The following is a 20,340-nucleotide window of genomic DNA, read 5'->3' as shown; positions in this document are numbered from 1 at the left end:
CAACAACTTTCACTGAAATATATTCAAACAGACCCAAGCCAATGAAGAGATACGTAATGACCTTTGAACTGCAGAAACTATAAGCTAATTCTCAAATACACAAGGGGATTTCAAGCATGGAGTTTAGTGGTACAGAACTGGTCTTATGTAGGCTGGATCTCCCAACCTCAAATAATAAAATAAAATCTACCAATATGATGCAGATAGCAGTGAAAAGGGCCACTTGTAGGTCAGATGAAGGAACAGCCTGGTTTTGGATCTCTGTGAGAAATATGTAACTAGACCAGATGAGATCTACAGTGCATGATGAACTATAACTTGACTAGGTCAACTGAAGGGAGATCATGGGAAGAGACTTGCACACTTTTGAGAAAATGGGTCCATCAAAAAGAAAGAAGGGACCCTTGAGGCAATTATTAATACAAAAAAAGAAAGGAAAGAAGGAATGAAATCTAGTCAATGCCTCACATACTAAAACACATGGTTTATTCCACTTGTTAACTTGGTGGGAATTCATAGTGCCCAGATATTTGGTCAAGCATTATTCTCTCTCTCTCTCTCTCTCTCTCTCTCTCTCTCTGTCTCTCTCTGTTTTATGAAGATATTTGCTGATGAGATTATATTCATAGATCAGTAGACCTGAGAAAAATCAGGATGTTATAATCTCCATAATTTGGCTGTTCTCATCTCACCAGTAGACCCCAATACAGCACAGACTGAGCTCCTCTGAGCCAAGTTCCCTGCAGACTGCCATCAGACTAGGCCTGCATGATCAGCTCTTCCCAGGGGTCCAGGCAGATATGTAGATCCCAGATTCTGGACTTGCCAGGTTTTATAATCCCGTGACCCGATTCCTTCTTACACTCCACTTTCCACCACATATCTACATATATGATGACTTCTATTTTCTTGAGAACTATTATCACTGGAGCACATTTAGAGGGTTAAGTGTGAAAGACTGTGTGGATTCAGGTGTGTAGGGGTGTCAGCTCTTAAACTGCATCCAGAATGGTGAGCATCCTGGAAGACAGGCCATGAATTTAAAATGCTGGTGATGAGACTGTGAATCTTCACTGTCACCTTGAATGCATTAGGAAATGCCCAGGGCATTAATGACGTGCCCCCGGGGGTGTCTGTCAGGGTACTTCCAGAGACCCGTGGTAAATGGAGGCAGTGACATCCTATGGGCTGGGGTCCCTGACTGGATGAAAAGGGAGGCAGCACAAAGCTAGATGGCATCAGCATTTGTCTCTTTGATTTTCTGACTGTGGACTCATTGCAACCATCTGCCTCATGCTCCTGTCACCATTCCTTCCCCACACTGATGACCCCGATCCTCTTGGCTCAGATCAAAATCCCCAGCAAGCCCTTTCTCCTTTAAGTTGCTTCTTGTTAGGCTTTTGGTCACAGCCATGAGAAAAATAACTGTGTTAAAACGGGCAAGTTCAAAGTTCATAAGATTTTTCTCTGCACAAATAATGGACTAAAAGAGCCATCTCAGCTGAGTAAACACATGCAAGGTGGCCTCGGCTATCTATCTGTGCAATGATGTCGAAAGGGAGCAGAAATTACTCTGGACCAAAAAAATAATATAACAGAGCTGCTTTAAGTAAGAAGCAAACACACTGAGGTGGGTAACACAGAATAAAATGGATGCAGGATTGGAAGATCAAAGTTCATTTGCAACTCCATGACTGAAAACATTTCCGGAACACAGAATATGCCAGGCCCTGGGACATAATAACTAATAAGACAGTGCCGGAGTGCAAGGAATTCAGAATCTGAGGGGGAGAGACATTTATGAAACAGTGTGAGGCCAGGTCCAGGAAAGGGGTGCTTGGCTTTGCTGCCCTGTCCAGCCATATCTGATTACTGCTGTTCACTCAAGCAATAGTTTGGTCCTTCAATGTTGCCCACACATCTATGGGGGTATGTTCTCCCTGGTAAAGCTAGTGGGAGGTGGTAGTTTTGGAAACAGGCACCTAATTGGAAGTCTCATAGGAGATAGGGGACCCCACCCTCGCGAGGTGAGTGGGTTTTCTTTGCCCTGGGCTCCCAGCCTGATGAATTGCCTTGCTACAGGCACAAATGCTGACCATATGATTACAATTTAGAAAGATGTGAGTGAGCTGGGAGGTGATGGCACACACCTTTAACCCAGCACTTGTGAGGCAGAGGCAGGCAGAGGGCAGTAAGCTCGAGGCCAGCCTGGTCTACAAATGGAGTTCCAGGACAGCCAGAGGTACACCGAGAAACCCTGTTTCAAACAAACAAACTGAAAGGATATGAGTGAAAACAAATCATATATCTTTCTGAGTTGGTCATCAAGTATATGTTTCAGTAATGGGAAGCTGACTAAATGATCTGCATTTCTACCTTTGATCTGGGACCTTGTTGCAACCTTCTCTGCCATAGAACCATGATGTTAAATAGGGAAGGAAGAAACAGGAAGGAAAAACTGGGAAGAAAACACAACCTAGATATGCAGCACACACAGTAAGAAGAAGTGCAATAGGATTGAAAATCATATTCAACATTTTTATAATCTGAGGCCTGGGAAAGCCCTGGACTGTAAATTCTAGGTCTGACCAGTTCCCTGAACTGGGGCTCCATGTGTCTCCACGATTTCCTCCCTTATTTTATAAAGACCAAACCAGACCAGACAGACTTTTAAACCTTTTAGAGGACCAAAGCCCTTTGAGTATAAATGTGGGAATGGTAGAGGAAGAAGAGAGCATTTCAAATTACATATATTTTACTTTTTGAAAGTAGAAGCTAGTCTAGCGATTCAAAGTCTAAAGTGGAGGACTGATAGCAACAACTGGAATTTTAAGCATAATCAGAATAACTGATTCATAATGTCTGTCTTTACAACCTCATGTGTGTGTCTTTACAAATTTTGCATTTGGGATGGCAATGCAACTTAAGGTAAAATGAAGTGCTTCGGTGTCCAGTATTGAGTTGGAGTTCAGAACATGTGTACCAACCATCAACCCTTGGGCCTGCGTGTGGACAAATGGGGTTTGACTGATGTTCTTGGCTTCAGATTTGATCTGCTGCTGGTTATTATTTCCAAACCCAGAAAATCCTGCCTTCCTCAGCTATAAAAAGGGATGAAAAATAGTTCCTAGGACAAAGAAATGCTAAGACGGTCAAGCGACATAGATTGCCAGCAGCAAACCTGTTATTTATGACTTCTGTGAACATAGTACCCTATTAAGAAATTAGGTTTGATTTCTTTCATGCTTTAATGATATCAGGTGAGAAAATAATGATGCTTCAAATAAAAATTTTCCCACTTGGAAATTTCTAAAGTGAAAACCCAAACAAATTTAAAAAACACATACACCCATTTTGTACATTTTAAAGATAGACATTAAAAACCTTCACATATATTAAAACAAATTGCTAGGTGTGGTGGCACACACATTTAAACACAGCAATGGGGAGACAGGGGCAACTGGGTCTCTGTAAGTTCCATGCCAGCTGGTCTACATAGTGAGTTCCAGGCTAGTTAGGACTAAATAGTGAGACCTTGGGCGGAGTGGGGGGAGCAGAATTTGCATTTCCCAAACTGGACTCCTAAGAAGCCTGTGGGGCTGTGCAGAAGTCACAAGGCAACATCATAATTGCAGACATAGAAGGAAAGAGGTTTTAGGTGGAACCTGAAAATCTATAACATCCTTGTGCCACAAAAAGTATCCGGCAAAGCACAGAAGATCCATTAAAGCTGTCGTCATCCCAACCCCAGTGGCCCTCATCGAGGAAAGAGTGCATCTACCCACCTGACCCAGTCCACATGCTTACAGAGTCTTGGCCTGTGTGTCAGGAATGAACCTGAAGACTCAAAGGTGGTTCTATGGCGCTGTTTAGAAGTCATGTGTGGGCACTGCATGTAGCTGACATGAATGAACTAAACTCCAAGTGCTCTATGGGGTGAACTTCAAAGAAAGGAAGCAGAATTTATAGGCAACTGGAAACATCTAGCACATACTATGTCTCAAATACTATGTGGCACTGTATTTTTTCTTTCAGACAGGTTCTACTCTGAGCCGTGGTTGGTTTGGAACCTGTGGCAGTCCTCCTGTCTCAAGTCTCCTGGGTGCAAGGATTACCTGTGTGAGCTTCTTTTTTTTTTTTTTTTAAAAAAAAAACTTTTAAAAAATTTTATGTGTATGAGTGTTTTGCCTACATATGTATGCCCAGTGTTCAAGAAGGTCAGAAGAGAGCATCAGATCCCCTAGGACTTGAGTTACAGACAGCTGTGAGCCACCATGTGGGTGCTGGGAACTGAACGCAGGTCCTCTCCAGGAGAAGCAAGTGCTCTTACCCACTGAGCCAAATCTCCAGCCCATATATAACTTTAAATGCTTTTTTATTATTTATGTGTATGTGTGTATGCATCCTGGGTGTGTTTATGAGCACAATGTGTGTGCAGGTGCCCATGGAATCCAGACTAGGGCATTGAATCCCCTGCAACTGGAGTTATAGGCAGTTGAGAGCCACCAGATAGATGTAGGTGCTGGGAACTGAACCCAGGTCCTCTTAAGAGCAGCAAGTGCTCTTAACCACAGAATCATCTCTTCATCCCCTGACTTTTTATTTTCTTAAAGCTAGGAGAAAAAAGCAAGAACTTACACTTGGCCCACCTCCATGCATCTTCAGAGCTCGAACAGTGGCCACCAGCACAACCACGTTGGGCACCAGGCCGGAAGCTCGGCATTTGATGTTGAAGAATTTCTCCATCCCAATATCAGCCCCAAAGCCAGCTTCAGTCACTGCGTGGAAACAAGTAGGGAATGAGCTAGTCTCTGAAAACAGAACCAGGTGCTGGCAATCAGTGTCCAATAACAGGGCAAGGCTCACAACGGCCCCTACCCCTGCCACACCAAGGTCACTGCAAGGCACTGTGTCTTGTATTTACACAAAGGTATCCTGACATCTCCCTCACAATAGAAGATGCTCAACTTCATCATACAAGTCAGGGAGCTCTACCCTGTTGGACTCAACAGGCTACAAAGACTCATTGCCAGGCCAACAACTGTCTTCCCACTACTCCAGCTCAAACCAAAGCTTTTCTTCACACAGATGGGATTTTTCAACTTTATCAGAGGGGTGGCAGATCATTTCTGTTGATGAGGAAAATTCAAGTTGGAGGCATGGCTTATGGATATTGATCATTAGATGTGGTGAAAGACATCAGCTTAGTTACCGAACCACAGAGATACTCATTTCTTCAGATGTCTTCCCAGTTGATAGAAATGTTTCTGTGTGGACTGGGGAGAGGGCTCAGAGGGTGAGAGCATTTGTTGCATCTGAACTGAGTTCGAATGTGCATATCTATGAAGAAAGCTTGGTGTGGCTGTGTGCAGCTATAACCCCAACCCTGTGGCAGGCAGGCAGGAGGATTGCTGGGGCTCACTGGCCACCAGGTTAGTTTCAGGTTCATTGAGAGACCCTGGCTGAAAGGAAGAAGGCAGAAAGTGGTGTAATAGGACATCCCATGCCTCCTCTGACCTCTGTGTGCACATGTACACACATATGTATACCTGCATATCCTCTCCCCCCGAATATTGTGGCATTTGTGGAGGTGGCAGATAGAATGAGTATTGTTTTCCAAAACCATGACAGATACTGGACTATTAAATTATGTTTCTACTCAAAAGAGAGCTCCAGGGCCCTGGTATTCAGTGTGTTTGAGCTGTGGACTAAGAGCAATGACATCACTTAAGAGCTTGTTTAAAAGCTAGACTATTTGACTCATGAGATATAATCAACCAGAACCAGAATTTAAAATAACAATTTTTAAGTTTATGGGTGTTTTGCCTGCTTGTTTACCTGTACACCATTTGTGTGCCTGGTATCTGCAGAGGTCATAGGAGGCCATGGATCCCCTGTTACGAAAAGTTATAAGGCTTGTGGCCTCTGGAAATCAAAACCAGTCTTTTAGAAGAACAGCCAATGCCCTTCACCTCTGTGCCATCTTTCCAGCCCCACTTGAATCAACATTTTAAAAAAGACACTCATGTGCAACGATTATCCATTATCATTTGGGAAGATACTACTGATGTAAAAAAATTTCTGAATATGCATCATCTACTGATATTATAGCTAAGGTCATATTTGATGTACAGATGGGAAGTAGAAGTAAACAAATATACTATGGTTTATGTAAAAATATTTAAGGGTTGGGGTTGAAGCTCGGTCGCATAATGCTTGCCTTGCAGAAGTGAATTCCTGAGTTCACTCCTCGGCAGTACCACAGAAGGTGAGAAATGAACAAATGAAGATATTTCGCTCTAGTATTTGTGGGATATAGAAAATTTAACAAGAACTGATGAAAACAAATTTCAGATGCAATCTTAAACTCTATCTTTTAGCATTTCATGTACCTGTTTTTTTTTTCCAGAATACACAGAATTCTGTAGTCTCCTTTAGCTTACAAGTGTAATTTTATTTCTGTATCACAAACTTTCAGAATTTATGATTATAAAAACAGCAGCTTGTAATTTTGTTCACGGATGTGCCAAAATTTGTAAAGCTGTTCCCTCTGTTATTGAACATTTGGGTAGCCTCTAGCACGCACAACGACACACTGAAATTATGTTGCATGTGCACTTTAATCTCTTTCAATGTGTACTCTTGGAATGAATTTCCAAGGGTGAGCTTATAGGCCAAGGACATAAAACATCTTTTATGGCAACTGACATACATTTGAGAAGTCATTTTATTAAATTTTATGTTTAAAAATTAATGTTTTTAGGTTGCTATAGAAAAGAATAGGCTTTCATGGCATTGTTCTCATTTATTCCCCTCCCCCATCGCTAGCCCCCCCTTCCCCGAATTTTATTACATTCTCTTTGCATAGATTTATAGCACAACAATGGAAGGACTTGCCTCCTTTACACTGCAGATGAGAAGATTTTCATGATTGCATCGACAGTGGTCGAAATTAGAGATGACTTCTCACCCCTGCAAGGATACTGTGAGAGGCTGCTGTGTGTATGAAGATGCTTTGGGGATCCTGGGATGTGGGAGATGTAGGGACCACAGAGAAAAGGAGAAACTGAGCCAAGAGGAATATTTATCTTTCCCTGCTTCATGACTGTGGATGGAATGCCACCCCCTGCTTCCCTGCTTGGATGAACTCACTGGTACTGGGAGCCAAAACGAACCCTTTTTCCTTATCCAACAGTATGAAAAGTAATTACTACAAATACCAAACCTGTAACTCCTGCCCACAGACACAGAGGATGAATGCATTTCCTTTATAATCTTTTCCCTTCTTAGCCCTAGCTATTCTGTCTTAACTCTCAGTGTGGTCTCCACATTTTCCTCTGTTCACAGGTTCTAGGGGGAGAAAATCCAAGAACCTTCACCTGAGCCTTGTGTGAAGCCTTGCTCATGCAAACCATCCCTACCTACTTTGGCCCCCTCCACACTCCAGGGCAGGGAGGGTACGTGGTTGGTATAGCGCTTGCATAAACATAGGGACATGAGTTTGATTCCCAGAACCATATTATAAAAAGCCAGGCATGGATTGACATGCAAAACAATCTTGTTTCTAATTTAAAAAAAAAAAAAAAAGCCAGGCATGGTCACTCATGCTTATAATCCCAGTGACGAACAGGTGGAGACAAATGGATCCTTGGGGCTGGATAGGCAGCTAACTTAACCTTAATGGGTGAGTTTCAGGCCTATGAGAAAGTGTCTTAAAAAAAAAAAAAAAGGTGGGTGATACTTTGAGGACTGACACCCATGGGCATACAAAGATACGCAGGGACATGCATGACACAGACACCGCACCTCATTCTGTAGCAGCGCCAAGCTACCGAGCTTCCTGTAGAACCCTACAGTATAGTTCATCTCTGCTCTTCTCTTCCTGCCTGGAAAAGTCCTTTATTTCCTCTCCTCTCTTTAAATCCAGTGTCTAAACCCCAGCTCAGTGGCTCATCTCCTAGAAGCTTGTTTGGATCTCAGGCAGGGGAGTTTCCTGTCTTCTTGCCCTCTTGTGGGCGTTTTCTACCTCAGCTATTGTTTCTCTCCTTCTGATCCTGCACTCCTGTATAGTGCCATCTTGTTTCCCAGTGGACTTGCATCCTAGGGGTATGGCTTCAGATGTGCAGCTATGACCCCTCATAAGGAAGAGGAGGGGTTGGCTGGCTCTCTTGGGCGGTAGTCGGAACTCAGAAAGGACAGACTACACCTTCAGGAGCAAAAAGACCTCGGTGGTTATTTACTATTAATTGGGTAAGTGCTTCCCTAATAAATGCCTGTTCGTCATGTATCTCGGGTCTTGTGGACTCAACAAGATGCCACTACACTCCTAAGATCTGACCTCTGTGCTCCTCAGCCCACCCCGTCAAGTATAAGTAGCATCTTTATGTACATATTCTGCTTGCTCCTCCCCAGACACGAGGGACAAGCACATACAATCTCCAATACACAGACACATAGAAGTGCATTCACAAACAGTGTGGGACTCAACAGCCAACACAAAAGTCACAACTCAAGAAAGACAGGGGGAAGAAAACAAAACAAAACAAAACAAAACAACGCGTCAGTCCTACCTATCCTCTTTTTTCTTCCTTACAAAACTCAGGTTTGTTTTTTTAAATCAAAGATGCGCTGGTGTAAATGCCATACATGTATCTGACAATGAATGATATTATTGTCTCAAATGTCTAAACGACATTTGTATTTTAACACACAAACTGGAAATGAAAAAGTGGTGGAAACGAGCGTTTTAGTTAAGGGGGAAGGAAATGGGCCATGGCTGTGAAGGTCCCTGGACTCCAGCTGCCAAACATTGTGCAGGAAGCAGGGAAGAGACAGATTCCCATGCTGTGAAAGCTGCTGTTTTCTGTGCATGTGGTCCCTTTCAGGTCGTTTGTTTCCACACTGCAAGCCGCCAAAGAGTATGAGAAGGTTGGCTGTTGGGTGAGCAGTGCTTACTAAAGCAGGAAGTACTTCCCTAAGGCATTACCAGCCACTAACTTGGAGACCCACACTACAGGGTTCAGCCTTAGTCCCACAGGGCCTTAAAAAGATGCCTGGACTCGTGTGAAAGGGCAAGTCACTCTTACTGGCAGGTTTCATTTCCTCAGGACTTCCGGGGAATCACTGACAAATGAAACCTCCCTGGTGACCTTAAAACAAGCTATTTATTTCCTTATCTTATTTGCTGTCCCTAATAAATTTTTTGAGAGCCACACCAAAGGGTCATCTTACATCAAATTTAATAGACATGTTCTTAAATCATGAAGCAAGTCCACTTAGCATGACCTGGTTTTCCTGAAAAGCATGGAACATAGGTTTCAAAAGACTGCCTTTTAAAAAAGGCTTGTGATAAAAAATATTTTCGAAAGCCACAGACGTTATTTGTCTTGGCACTCTCTTTTTGTTACAGCTCTTTCACTTACAGCATGAATGGAAACAGGAAATGCTGACAGATAGGCTCAGCGAGTAAGCACAGAAGTTATCCTGCAGGATGGCTTGACTCAAGCTCCAAAATCTACAAGGAGCTCAGAAAAGGGGGAGGGGGGCGGAGGAGTGTCATTGGGTTCAAGCTAGAAGAGGCTCATAAAACAGAGCTCTGGGTGCAGACGGAGGTTGAAGCATAGGCAGCTGGCTTGGCCACGGCAATCCCCCGGAGCACCCAGAGTCCTGGTGTAAAAAATCATAGAGCAGGAGTGACCAGGACAGCCACAAAAATGCTATGCTGCCAAAGACATGAGGCAGGCCATGTGCTCTCTACAAACACAACTCCCCACTCCCATACCCTGAAGGAGGGAGTTTGTATTTGCCAAGTTTCCCTATGACATCTCTGGCTCCTTGTATACAATGAAGAAAGAGGTGATGACAATTAAGACCCAGATTTCAAAATAAACACCCATCTTTGTTAATAGTACCTCTTCCTAGAGAAATCCTGTCAAATACAGGCTCATAAAAGTCTAGGACTGTGAGGCATTTTAGGGATGGCATTCTCTAACTTCCTGGCTCCTCTGTCTGTGGTGAGCAGGCTCCAGTCAGAGGCTGTCCCCACTTCACTGCATGCTCTGCTACCCACCAATCCACCCAGAGCACATCTCCTTAAATACACACATCACAGGTTTTAGGAAAAGCTGTCATTTCTTCTCACCTGACAACTGAACCTCTGCTACCCTGTGGTGTGTCTCTACAATAGCCTACCTGAGATATCCTCATTTAGTGAGGCAACTGAATCCACAACTGGACTTCATTACTGTGATGAAGGTAAATTAATTACCCAAAGAACAGGCAGCAGGACTCTGGCCTCTTTTCTATTTTCAAATTTCATAATTTACATGAATACATAGTCTACAATATGGTCCTTTTGCCCTCCCACCAACCCCCTTCCCAGCAAGTCTTCCTCTTTTCTTAGCTTATTATTTTTATTATCTGGTTTGGGGCCCACCGCATTTAGTTATGGCTGCTTCTACAAGCAAGGGTGACTGAGTGGTGGCTATCCCCAGGAATATGGCTACCTACTCGGAGCAAGCAGTAACTCCTTATAGTCCCCTGGGTGAGGGTGTCATGAGTCTATTCCATTCATGAGAGAATGCTGATGTGGCCTTTTGTTTTTGAAACTACTTTTATACTTTTAAAACCCCATCCCCGCCAACAGGGTTGTACTATGTAGCCCTGGCTGGCCTAAAACTCGCTATGTTTTCGTGCCAAGCTGGCACGAAAGTCACTGAGACCCTTATGCCTCCTAAGGTCTGAGATTAAAGGCGTGAATCTGGCCTTAAAATTTTATTTACTTACTTGAATGCAGGTAAATCTGAATTCCATCCTGTCTCATATATATCTCTGGATATTCTAATGCCTTAACCTCTTTACCTATCCCTATGGTATCACAAACCATAAAATGTCATTGAGTTCTTCTTGAGTGGAATGATGCTGCTCCCTATGACCTCCATCCCACTGGAGGGGGTGGGGGACACCTAGCAGTTTCTTCAGATATTTTTGGTCACTACTGGCACCTAACTAAGCAAGGGACACTACCAGTTACCCTATAATGCTTAAAACTGTAGCCCACTTCCAAAAATCTAAGACCACTCCAACCCACTCAGGCGGCTGGCTATGGGTCAAGCAGAACAAAGCGGTGCTGGACTTTCTAGATACTCCCTCTGAGAATATTACAAATGCACCAGAGGCTAGATTACAGGACTGCCCACGCTTATTATGCTAATCACCATAACCTCATTCACTGAGATGCCGGAGTCTGAATTATCCAAATAAGAAATTCCGCCCAGCACATCTTTGATGTATTGCATCAATAATGGGGTCAGTGCAACTTGGCAACTGGGGACTAAGGTGACTCCTGACTTAATATAAGGAGGAAGGAGGGGCCAGGGGAAAATACACAGGAAAGGAGGGTCCAGGAGGAGCCAGGGGAAATGTGCTGCATGGGAAGACACAGGGGTGGATTGGGGTTGTCAGTCTAACTGTTAAAAAGTGTATAAGGTGTGGGGGGGTATTAAAAAAAAAAGGCATGAGAAGATGGAACACTTACTGAACATTTCTACCTGACCATTTGTTCTAGTTTTATTCTGTTGCGGCAACAACACTCTGACCAAAAGCAACTTGGGGAAGAAATGGATTTGCTTCAGCTTACAAATACCAGGTCACAATCCATCACCAAAGGAAGCCAGAGCAAAAACTGGAGCACTGGCCATGGAGGGATGGCACTTTCTAGCTAATGCTCAGTAAGTTTTCTTATGCAGCCCAGACTCACTAGCCTAGGAATGTTGTCCCCCATAGTGGGATGGGCCCTCCTGCATCAAGACAATGGGCACAGGCCCAGTGATCTGGGTGATTCTTTCCCTCTTCCCACATGACCAGCACAGCTGTCTGCTTAAAGCCTGTGATGCTAATGATGAAAAGGTTCCAGGAACCTCAAGGTCACTGTGTTATGCAGCTGTACTGAAAGGCAGGCCGACAGGACTACAGTCTCTGCTAGCATCTCTACTCCACACCGCCACGCTGCTGCATCAGCCAACCTCGAAACATTTCTGTAGTTGAACTGCTTTCAAGGAAAAGTCCAATTACCTTTGTGCTCCAAGGGCATTTCATTCTTTGATTTCAGAAATATGTTTTCTCCTAGAGAGATTCATGTAAGGATTACCCATCACCTCTCTTAATTGTTAGTTGCCATGCCAACAGAGATGGGACTTGAGGTGAATTAAGAAAGATTTTAGAGAGGACACTTCAGGGACCCATTCTGTCTGGGTTTGGTCCCTAACACCAAGCCCAGACAGGCCACACAAACACATTGTGGTGGCCCTCCTCAACCAAGTGGTCTCCCAGAACCACCTCTGCACTTGTCTGAGACCCTTCAAGACTTGTCTCCCTAAACCAGGCACCAGCTCTCTCACCACTGGTTGGAGGAGTGGGTGACTCTAACTTCCTAGCTGAGATGGTCTGTACCAAGTAAGCAGATGGGCTGGGAGAAAGGAAACGGATTTCATTTTGAAATTCTCATTTTTGCTTCCCAACTGAGGAGACAGATGCTCCTTAAACCAAGACAGGTTTTCCTTGAGTCTCCCATACCTGAAGCACCCAAAGATGAGCACGAGAGTTGCGAATTGAATTTTCACCTTGTTATGTCACAAAAGCACTGTTGTTCCATAAACACTCAGAAGATAAAAAGAAAAATCAGTACTGTCAGATTTCATAGCCACTTTATGATAGTAATAAATTTTCTGTGTGATGCATGCAACACATACATATAATACACAACATATTGAGTTCTCCATTATCCTTGGACGTGAAATTGGATTTATGGATTGTTGAAGTTCTCACAGAACCAGTCACTAACACCAGCCCAACTCAGAATGGGCTGAGGTTAAAAAAAAATATGTCTACACAGGACAGATTGGGTCAGTTCTCAAAGTGAACTTTTATAAACAGAGGGAGAAAGGAAACCGTAGCTTTTGTCCATGCCATACCTCACTTTTTCATGATGAATGAGAGATTGCAAGGGAAGAACATATAGGTAGAAGAGAGGCATGTGAGGCTAGGCTTCACCCTGAAGCACTATGGGTTGTCATTTCTGTGCAGAGCTAAAGGAAACAAAGATGAGTCCCCACACGGGCCCCTTTTGCCTTGTGTAAACACAGTTATTCCTTGCAGCTGCCTGCAGATGAACTTGGAAGAGTCAGTTCAAAGCCACTGAAGCACATGCGTTCTAAACTGCAGCTCAAGGTGGGCTAGCCTTTGAGGGTTTTTTAGTTATTTTCTCAGTGGCTAGAAGGAGACTAAGTAAACCCGGATGAGTCATCAACTGAGCCACAAGGGAAAGGCAGCATTATTGTTACAGCTTAAAAAACAACAATGACCTTGGTTTAGACCATATTAATTGTGAGGATCTAACTTATCTTAGGTCTATGAAATTTTAGTAAAAACAAAAGCCTTTCTGCTCTGTAGGTTTTGTTTATGTAATTCACGGTCCCTTGATTTTATTAAATGTAAAAGAGTTGGATTTCCATAGAGGATACAAAAAAAAAATTCAACTTACTGGGCACATATTTGGAGACTGAAGGAAAAGATCAGTAAAACCACAAATTAATGTTATTTGGAAGACCATTCTCTCTTGTCCAACGGCTAGGTTTCCACACACTGGGGAAGGTTGAAGTTGGAGCACAGAGCATGAGGAAGCTATTGGGGGTGTCCTCTGGGGGAGGGAAAGAGAACACTAAGAACATACAATGACTCTACAGGGCCAAGTGTGGTGGTAAATGTCTGCAATCCCAACACTGGGGGGCCAGTGTGTGTGTGTGTGTGTGTGTGTGTGTGTGTGTGTGTGTGTGTGTGTGTGTGTTGTGTGTAGTAACAAGTTTTGAAAATTTAAAAAAATACCAATGTACTCTGGAAGAAGGATTCAAAACTTCCTCCCCCACTCCCAGAGATTAATTAGCTATGGTTAGTTATTTAGAACTACCGCTAATCATCTTGCTTTATAAGTTGATTTTGGCCAAAGAGAAATTTAAATTTGGAATAAAATGTTTGGAAAAAAATTAAGTTATGCATTCTTAGCTCACTGATTCAGCTAGGTGAGTGAATGAGTTCTTGCATCCTCCCACCCCCACCCTCCAGTGCTTTTATGTGGGTGTTGGGGATCCAAACTCAGGTCTGCAGACATGTAATGCTTTACCAGTGGAACCAGCACTCCAGACCCCAAGGATGGCTCTTGCACTTGTGTGGCTGACTGAGAAATTACTTCTGCTTCTAGACTTTAGCCAGACATTCTCTGAGAAAAGTATCACTCATAATCTTTATCTAGGAGAAAAAGAGTTGGGCTCACCCATTTCTCACAAGCAGGCCATGGTAGCCTTGGCCCATTCTGCTCAGCACTGGTACCCAGGGCAGAGGAAAACCCTGGGAACATGGCTCACTCCAGCACCAGCAACCTCTATGCTTATCTTTACTGCCCCATAGGGAACACGGACATGGAGCTGACTTCCAGAACTTTGAAAATACTGATGGATGACTTACCTGACCACGTAGCAAAACAGGGTGATACATACCATCAAAGTGGGATAATGGACCACAGCAATAAGAGGGTTAGACAAAGACACATTCAAGAGTGTCCTTTAACACTTACTCCATGATATGGAGAAAAGAGAGCATTCAAGGTGGTATTTCAAAATGGTGTCGAGTGGGTGAATTACTGATTAGGTGATACTGGGCCAACTGGCTGATAATGGGGCTCTCTCTCTAGAAAAAGACTCCCTGGCAGTTAGAGGGCTCATGCTACATTCTGGGGAGAGGGCAATCTACAAGGCCAGGGCTTGGAGATGTAGGATGGGAGAGCAGTGTGTACACAGATACTCCTTGTTTGTCCTGATAGACACACACTATGTTGAGAATATGTTAAGCCAATAGTGCATTTCATGTCCCTAACCCGTTGAACATTCTAGCCTCACATCAGATCACACTGTTTCCTTGGTGATGGTGGGTCTGACTGCCTAGTATCATGTTATTACCACCAGCCAAAAAAGCGGAGATCCCAAATTTCCCAGGATGCTGTCCACAGAATGTAGATACTCTCCTACTATTGTGAAGCCTGTGTCAAACTGAGAGACGGGGGCCATCTGTACGTCTACTACATTTTCAAAGCACAACACACAATATTGAATTCCATTTTGCCTGTGCGCATATGTTCAAAATGTATGAAAACACAATTGGGACAGGCCCCTGTGGTCCTAAGAGTTGTGACTTGGAAAGGGAGGGACCAGAGCTAAGTGCCTAGGACACCTTCCGCTATTACAGCACAAGGATCCGGTCTGGTGTGCTTGGTGAAGAGGAGAAGGGGGAAATCTGGGCCTGTAATTTCAGAGGGTATGGCTAATGCCAAGACTGGCTGCTGTATGCTGTCCACAGAGCTTAATATAAATGTTAATAGCAGTGTGTAAGTGGGCTGGCTGGGTGCTTCAAGCTGCCTGCCAGCGGTGCTGACGACGTTTTGTGGACAGCAGTTCACACTTGCATTTCCCCTGGTATGAGCGGCACAGATGTGGGTAGTAGCCTAGCAGCTGAAGCCAGGCAGGTGGGGGCAGGGCTGAGACTTTTTCTGTGCAAACAGAAATGACTCTGGCTGTTCTTTCTCACTGGGTTCCAATGTAGCCTACGATGAGTGGCTACAGATGCATCCATTCAAAGTCCCAGCTCAGCACCGAGGTGAGAACTGTGTTTCACTCAAGTTTCTAGATGCCTGTCTGTTGCTTGGGCATTTACATATGCAAACATTTTGAGTTCCAAACACCAGCTCTCTCAACACTACCTTCATCTGTATTTTTCTCCCCATATCCTTCAGTCTTTTGGCTTGCTTTATAAAATTGCATGAGTATTTTGGGTGAGTGTAGATGGCTTTTACTTTTTAAGGCCAGGCAAAAATTTCATGATATGATTTCTATATATATATATATATATATATATATATATATATATATAATTACTATGAAAGTAGTTTGCTTCCAAAAACCACTTCTTGGTTTAGAATACACACGAGAGAGAGAGAGAGAGAGAGAGAGAGAGAGAGAGAGAGAGAGAGAGAGTGAGTTTAGACTGGAAATGATTTTAACACACCATGAACAGGAAACCCTCTAGAGTCCTACACATATATCCCACGCTCCTCCCAGTTTAACACAAATATAATAGTGGTTTCTGTTGCCCTGATTCAAGTCTGAATCCAGAGCATTTTAAGCCAACAGCTGTTTTCTCGGTGCTGTGGCTTTGAGGCATCAATCAATGAATTCTGGGGCTGGGGAGATGGCTCAGTGGGTACAGTGCTTGCTGCGCACGCATAAGAACCTGCGTGTGGATTCCAAACACCCACATACCCTGTACATGTATGTCTGTAACCCCAGCATTGGGAGAGTAGAGACAGGAACATCCTGGGGGGTTCAATGGCCAGCAAATCTAGAAGAAAGGGTGACCTCCTGCCTCCCCAAGAGACCTGGCTCAAAAAGTATGGTGGAAGGCAATAGAGGGAGACACTCAACACCAACCTCTTATCTTTACATGCATTCACACATCATACAGAGTTTTACACATTCCAGTCCCTAGAACGTCAGTTCTTTCATCAGTCAAAGCTTCGAGCAAACCTCGCCATCTCTTCTAAATTAGAAATGTCACTTGACTTCAGCCCTCCAGGTTAATGCTGTGAAGAAAAAGAAAACCCCAATAGCCTATGAGCAATACACAGGAGGAACTGATCTAAACGAAAAAATACTAGGATGTCTGTAAGTAGGCTGTTTTTTTCCACAAATGAGCCTATCAGGATTAGGCTTACCCACAGATATGAGGAGCCAGGAAGAAGGAGCCAATGCAAGCATAGTTTTTTTCTCACACAAAAGAGACCACAGTTGGCACTCTGAATTTCTGTGCCAGATCCCCCTTCATCTGGAGATGCTACTACCCAGGGGTCCAGGATGATTGCTGGAGCCCTTGCCATCATAAATGTCCCAACCAGTGGGCAAAGAGGAAGAAAGGCATATCCCTTTTCAAAAGATCTCCTGGATGGGCTGGGGATGTGGCTCAGTAGGTAGAGGGCTTGTATAAGGGCCTGGATTCTACTCCCACCACCTCCTAAGGTGGGCAAGGTTGGCAAATGTCTGTAATCTTAGCACTCTGAAAGTAGAGGCAGGAGGATCAGAAGTTCAAGGTCATCCTCAGGTATATGAGTTCCAAGCCAGACTTGTCTCAAGAGAGAGAGAGGGGGGCAGAGAGAGATGCACATATAGAAAGAGGAAGAGAAAAAGAGAGAGACACAGAGAGATGGAATGGGGGCTGGGAAAGTTAAGACTTTTCAGGATCCACCACGATCACCCTCAAGCGGAAGGTGGTGGTGTTGAGAATGCTTCTCCAGGCAGAAGTGAGCTCATGCCAAGTCATCTGTGTCACCATCTGCTTTGTGCTTTTTCCTGAAGAGATGTCACCCAATGTGTAGCCACCCTCGGCAGGGCACTGACAGCAGCCCAAAGAAAGAATGCCAGTGTAGGTCGGTGGAATGGTGAGTTTGTTTGGTGGGGTCACTTACAGGAGCATGGGTGACTCTCAAGCAGCTGTGTCAGTGAGAATCCTCTTCCCCAAAATCACCCCCCAGCATGAGTGACCACCAAGGAAGTCAGAGAATCTGTATTCCAACAGTGGGATATTACATGATGAAATGAGGTTTTAAAAATGTTAGACTCAAGGGAGACTTCTCCACATGGAACTAACTGGAAATATCAGGATATGAACTTGTCCTTTATGCTGGCTTCATAATGCCAAAGGTGGAACATTTAACTAGGGATTACAGTCTTTCCAGGAACAACCTCAACCAGCCCTTCATGAACCTTGCTCCAACATTTTGCAAGGTAAAGAGGCATGATGACACTTTGACTTGAAGACTGGGGGCAGAGGTAGATAGAATGCTTGCCTAGCTGCACAAGGGAGCAGATTTGATCCTAGCTACTGTATATATAAACTGCAGTGGTGGGCACACCTGTAATCTCAGCACCTAGGAGGAGGAGGCAGGGGGATTAAAGATTCACAGTCATCTTTGGTTACACAGTGAGTTTAGGGCCAGCCTGAGTAACACAAGATTCCAACAGAAAAAAACAAAACAAGGAAGGAGGAAGAAAGGAAAGGAAGAAACGAATCTTTGTAATTTCTGCCCTTTTGCTGGGATAATAAACATTATGATAAAATATTATATATATACATAGTGTCCTGTGTTACATGGTAATAGTTATATAGCCCTATGGCTTTCAACCTGTGGTGTGTGACCTCTTTGGGGGGGGTCACATATCAGATATCCTGCATGTCAGATATTTACATTATAATTCATAACAGTAGTGAAATTACTGTTCTGAAGTAGCAATGATAATAAGTTTATGGTTGTGGTTGTGGGTCTCTACAACATGGGGAACTATGTTAAAGGGTCAAGGCATTCGGAAGGTTGAGAACCACTTCTGTAGCCATTTTACTCACGCCGGAACAACTTGTCCTGAATAAAGACAAGACCAGGCTGAGTACATCCCAAAGGAGGCAGGAGAGGTGGTCAATTTAGAGTCTGCCCCCACCCCCATATAAAATCAATTCTCTAGGCAAATGAAGCCAGACAAGGTGACACATACACATAATTCCAGCACTCAGAGAGGAAGCCAGGAGGGAAAACAGTTCCCAGCCAGCTTCAGTTATATGCCGAGTTGGAAGCCAGTGTGGACTACATGGAAGCCTGTGTCAAAATAAAATACAAATAAAAACAAGACATTAAAAAAATGGGGGCTGGAGGTAACTCAGTGGTTAAGAACACTTGCTCTCCAAAGGATTACCAGCCTACAATCCACACCACCAGAGAAGCTAGGAAACAAGGAGGACCCTAAGAGAGACATACATGGTCTTCTGGAGAAGGGGAAAGGGACAAGATCTCCTGAGTAAATTGGGAGCATGTGGAGGGGAGAGAGAGCTAGGAGAATGAGAAGGGGAGAAGAAGAGCAGGGAGGAAGACATGATCGAGCAGGAAGATTGAGTTGGGGGAATAGAGAAGAGCAAGAAAAGAGATACCTTAATAGAAGGAACCATTATAGGTTTAAAGAGGAATCTGACACTAGAGAAATGTCCAGAGATCTACAAGGATGACCCTAACTAAGAATCTAAGCAAGGTGCTCGCTTCGGCAGCACATATACTAAAATTGGAATGATACAGAGATTAGTATGGCCCCTGTGCAAGGATGACACACAAATTCGTGAAGCGTTCCATATATATATATGGAACACACACACACACACACACACACACACACACACACACACACACACACACACATATAGACACATGGGGGAGGGCCTAGGCCCTGCTCCAAATGATGTGACCAACTTTTTTGATCCTCCATGGAAGGCCTCTCCCTCCCTAGGGAGCAGAAAGGGGATGGGGGATTGGTTGGGGGCATGGGAGGATGGGAGGGAGAGGGAACTGGGATGTAAAACAAGATTGTTTCTAATTTAAGAGAGAGAGAGAGAGAGAGAGAGAGAGAGAGAGAGAGAGAGAGAGAGAGAGAGAGAATGAGAATACTTGCTCTCCTGCAAAGGACTGGGTTCAATTCCCAGACACACAGACAGGCACACATACATACAGACAAAGCTAAAAATTTTAAAAATTTAAATGACGAGTTCCAGGAGTTCCTGAAATCAGTTGATGAAAACAGTAAAAGAAAATAGCCCTTTAAGGATTTTAAAAGGAGTCCATTCTAAATGGCTCACATTCCCATATTGCTTTTGGAGCAAAATCAGTGCCACATTGCTCAGGCATGTGTATCTGTGTGACAAAGAGAATCATGAGATTACTCTTTACTCCGTCCTCACTGTATTAATAATAACTCAATTTCATACGTGGCTGTATTATTATTTCTCCATGTTCACTTCTTGTTAAATTTATTCCTAGGTATTTTCATAGTGTGGAGGAGGGTATGAATAAATAGGATCGCTTTCCACATTATAATATGTTTATCCTTGACATAAAGGAAGGCTATTGACTTTTACATATTTATACTGTAGTCAACTGGGCAAATTAAAACTTTTATTACTTAACTATAAATTTAAGTTGGCGTCTTGAATTTTATCTCTGCCATGAACATATATAAATAATAGAAACATTATCTATGCTTTTTACATTGTTCTTACTTTACCCCGTTGGCTAGGTCTCCAGAGTAAGATAGTGCTAGCAGTGGTTATAGACATCCTGGTCAGGCTGACTAGGTTTACCCAAGAGAGGTGCGATTTACTGCGATGCTGTTTGATTGTTTCTGGCTTTTGATTTTGTTTAAATTCTAT

At 43.6% G+C, this 20,340-nt stretch overlaps 1 protein-coding gene and 1 non-coding gene across 2 annotated transcripts in view; one reads left to right on the top strand and one right to left on the bottom strand.

Annotated features, from left to right (window-relative positions):
- The window catches only part of Mthfd1l (methylenetetrahydrofolate dehydrogenase (NADP+ dependent) 1 like), a 177,030-nt gene that overhangs the window by 65,808 nt on the left and 90,882 nt on the right, over positions 1-20,340 (bottom strand). Inside the window, exon 21 of the mRNA XM_027400996.2 lies at positions 4,639-4,778. Coding sequence (XP_027256797.1) covers positions 4,639-4,778 — 140 coding nt within the window. The remainder of the gene's footprint in view (positions 1-4,638; positions 4,779-20,340) is intronic.
- On the top strand, positions 19,173-19,276 carry LOC113834105. Its single transcript, XR_003482405.1, has one exon. It is a non-coding gene; the product is annotated as a U6 spliceosomal RNA (small nuclear RNA).

This window comes from Cricetulus griseus, chromosome 2, assembly GCF_003668045.3.
Source record: "Cricetulus griseus strain 17A/GY chromosome 2, alternate assembly CriGri-PICRH-1.0, whole genome shotgun sequence".
Lineage (NCBI taxonomy): Eukaryota > Metazoa > Chordata > Mammalia > Rodentia > Cricetidae > Cricetulus > Cricetulus griseus.
This window is presented reverse-complemented; position numbering and strand designations above follow the sequence as displayed.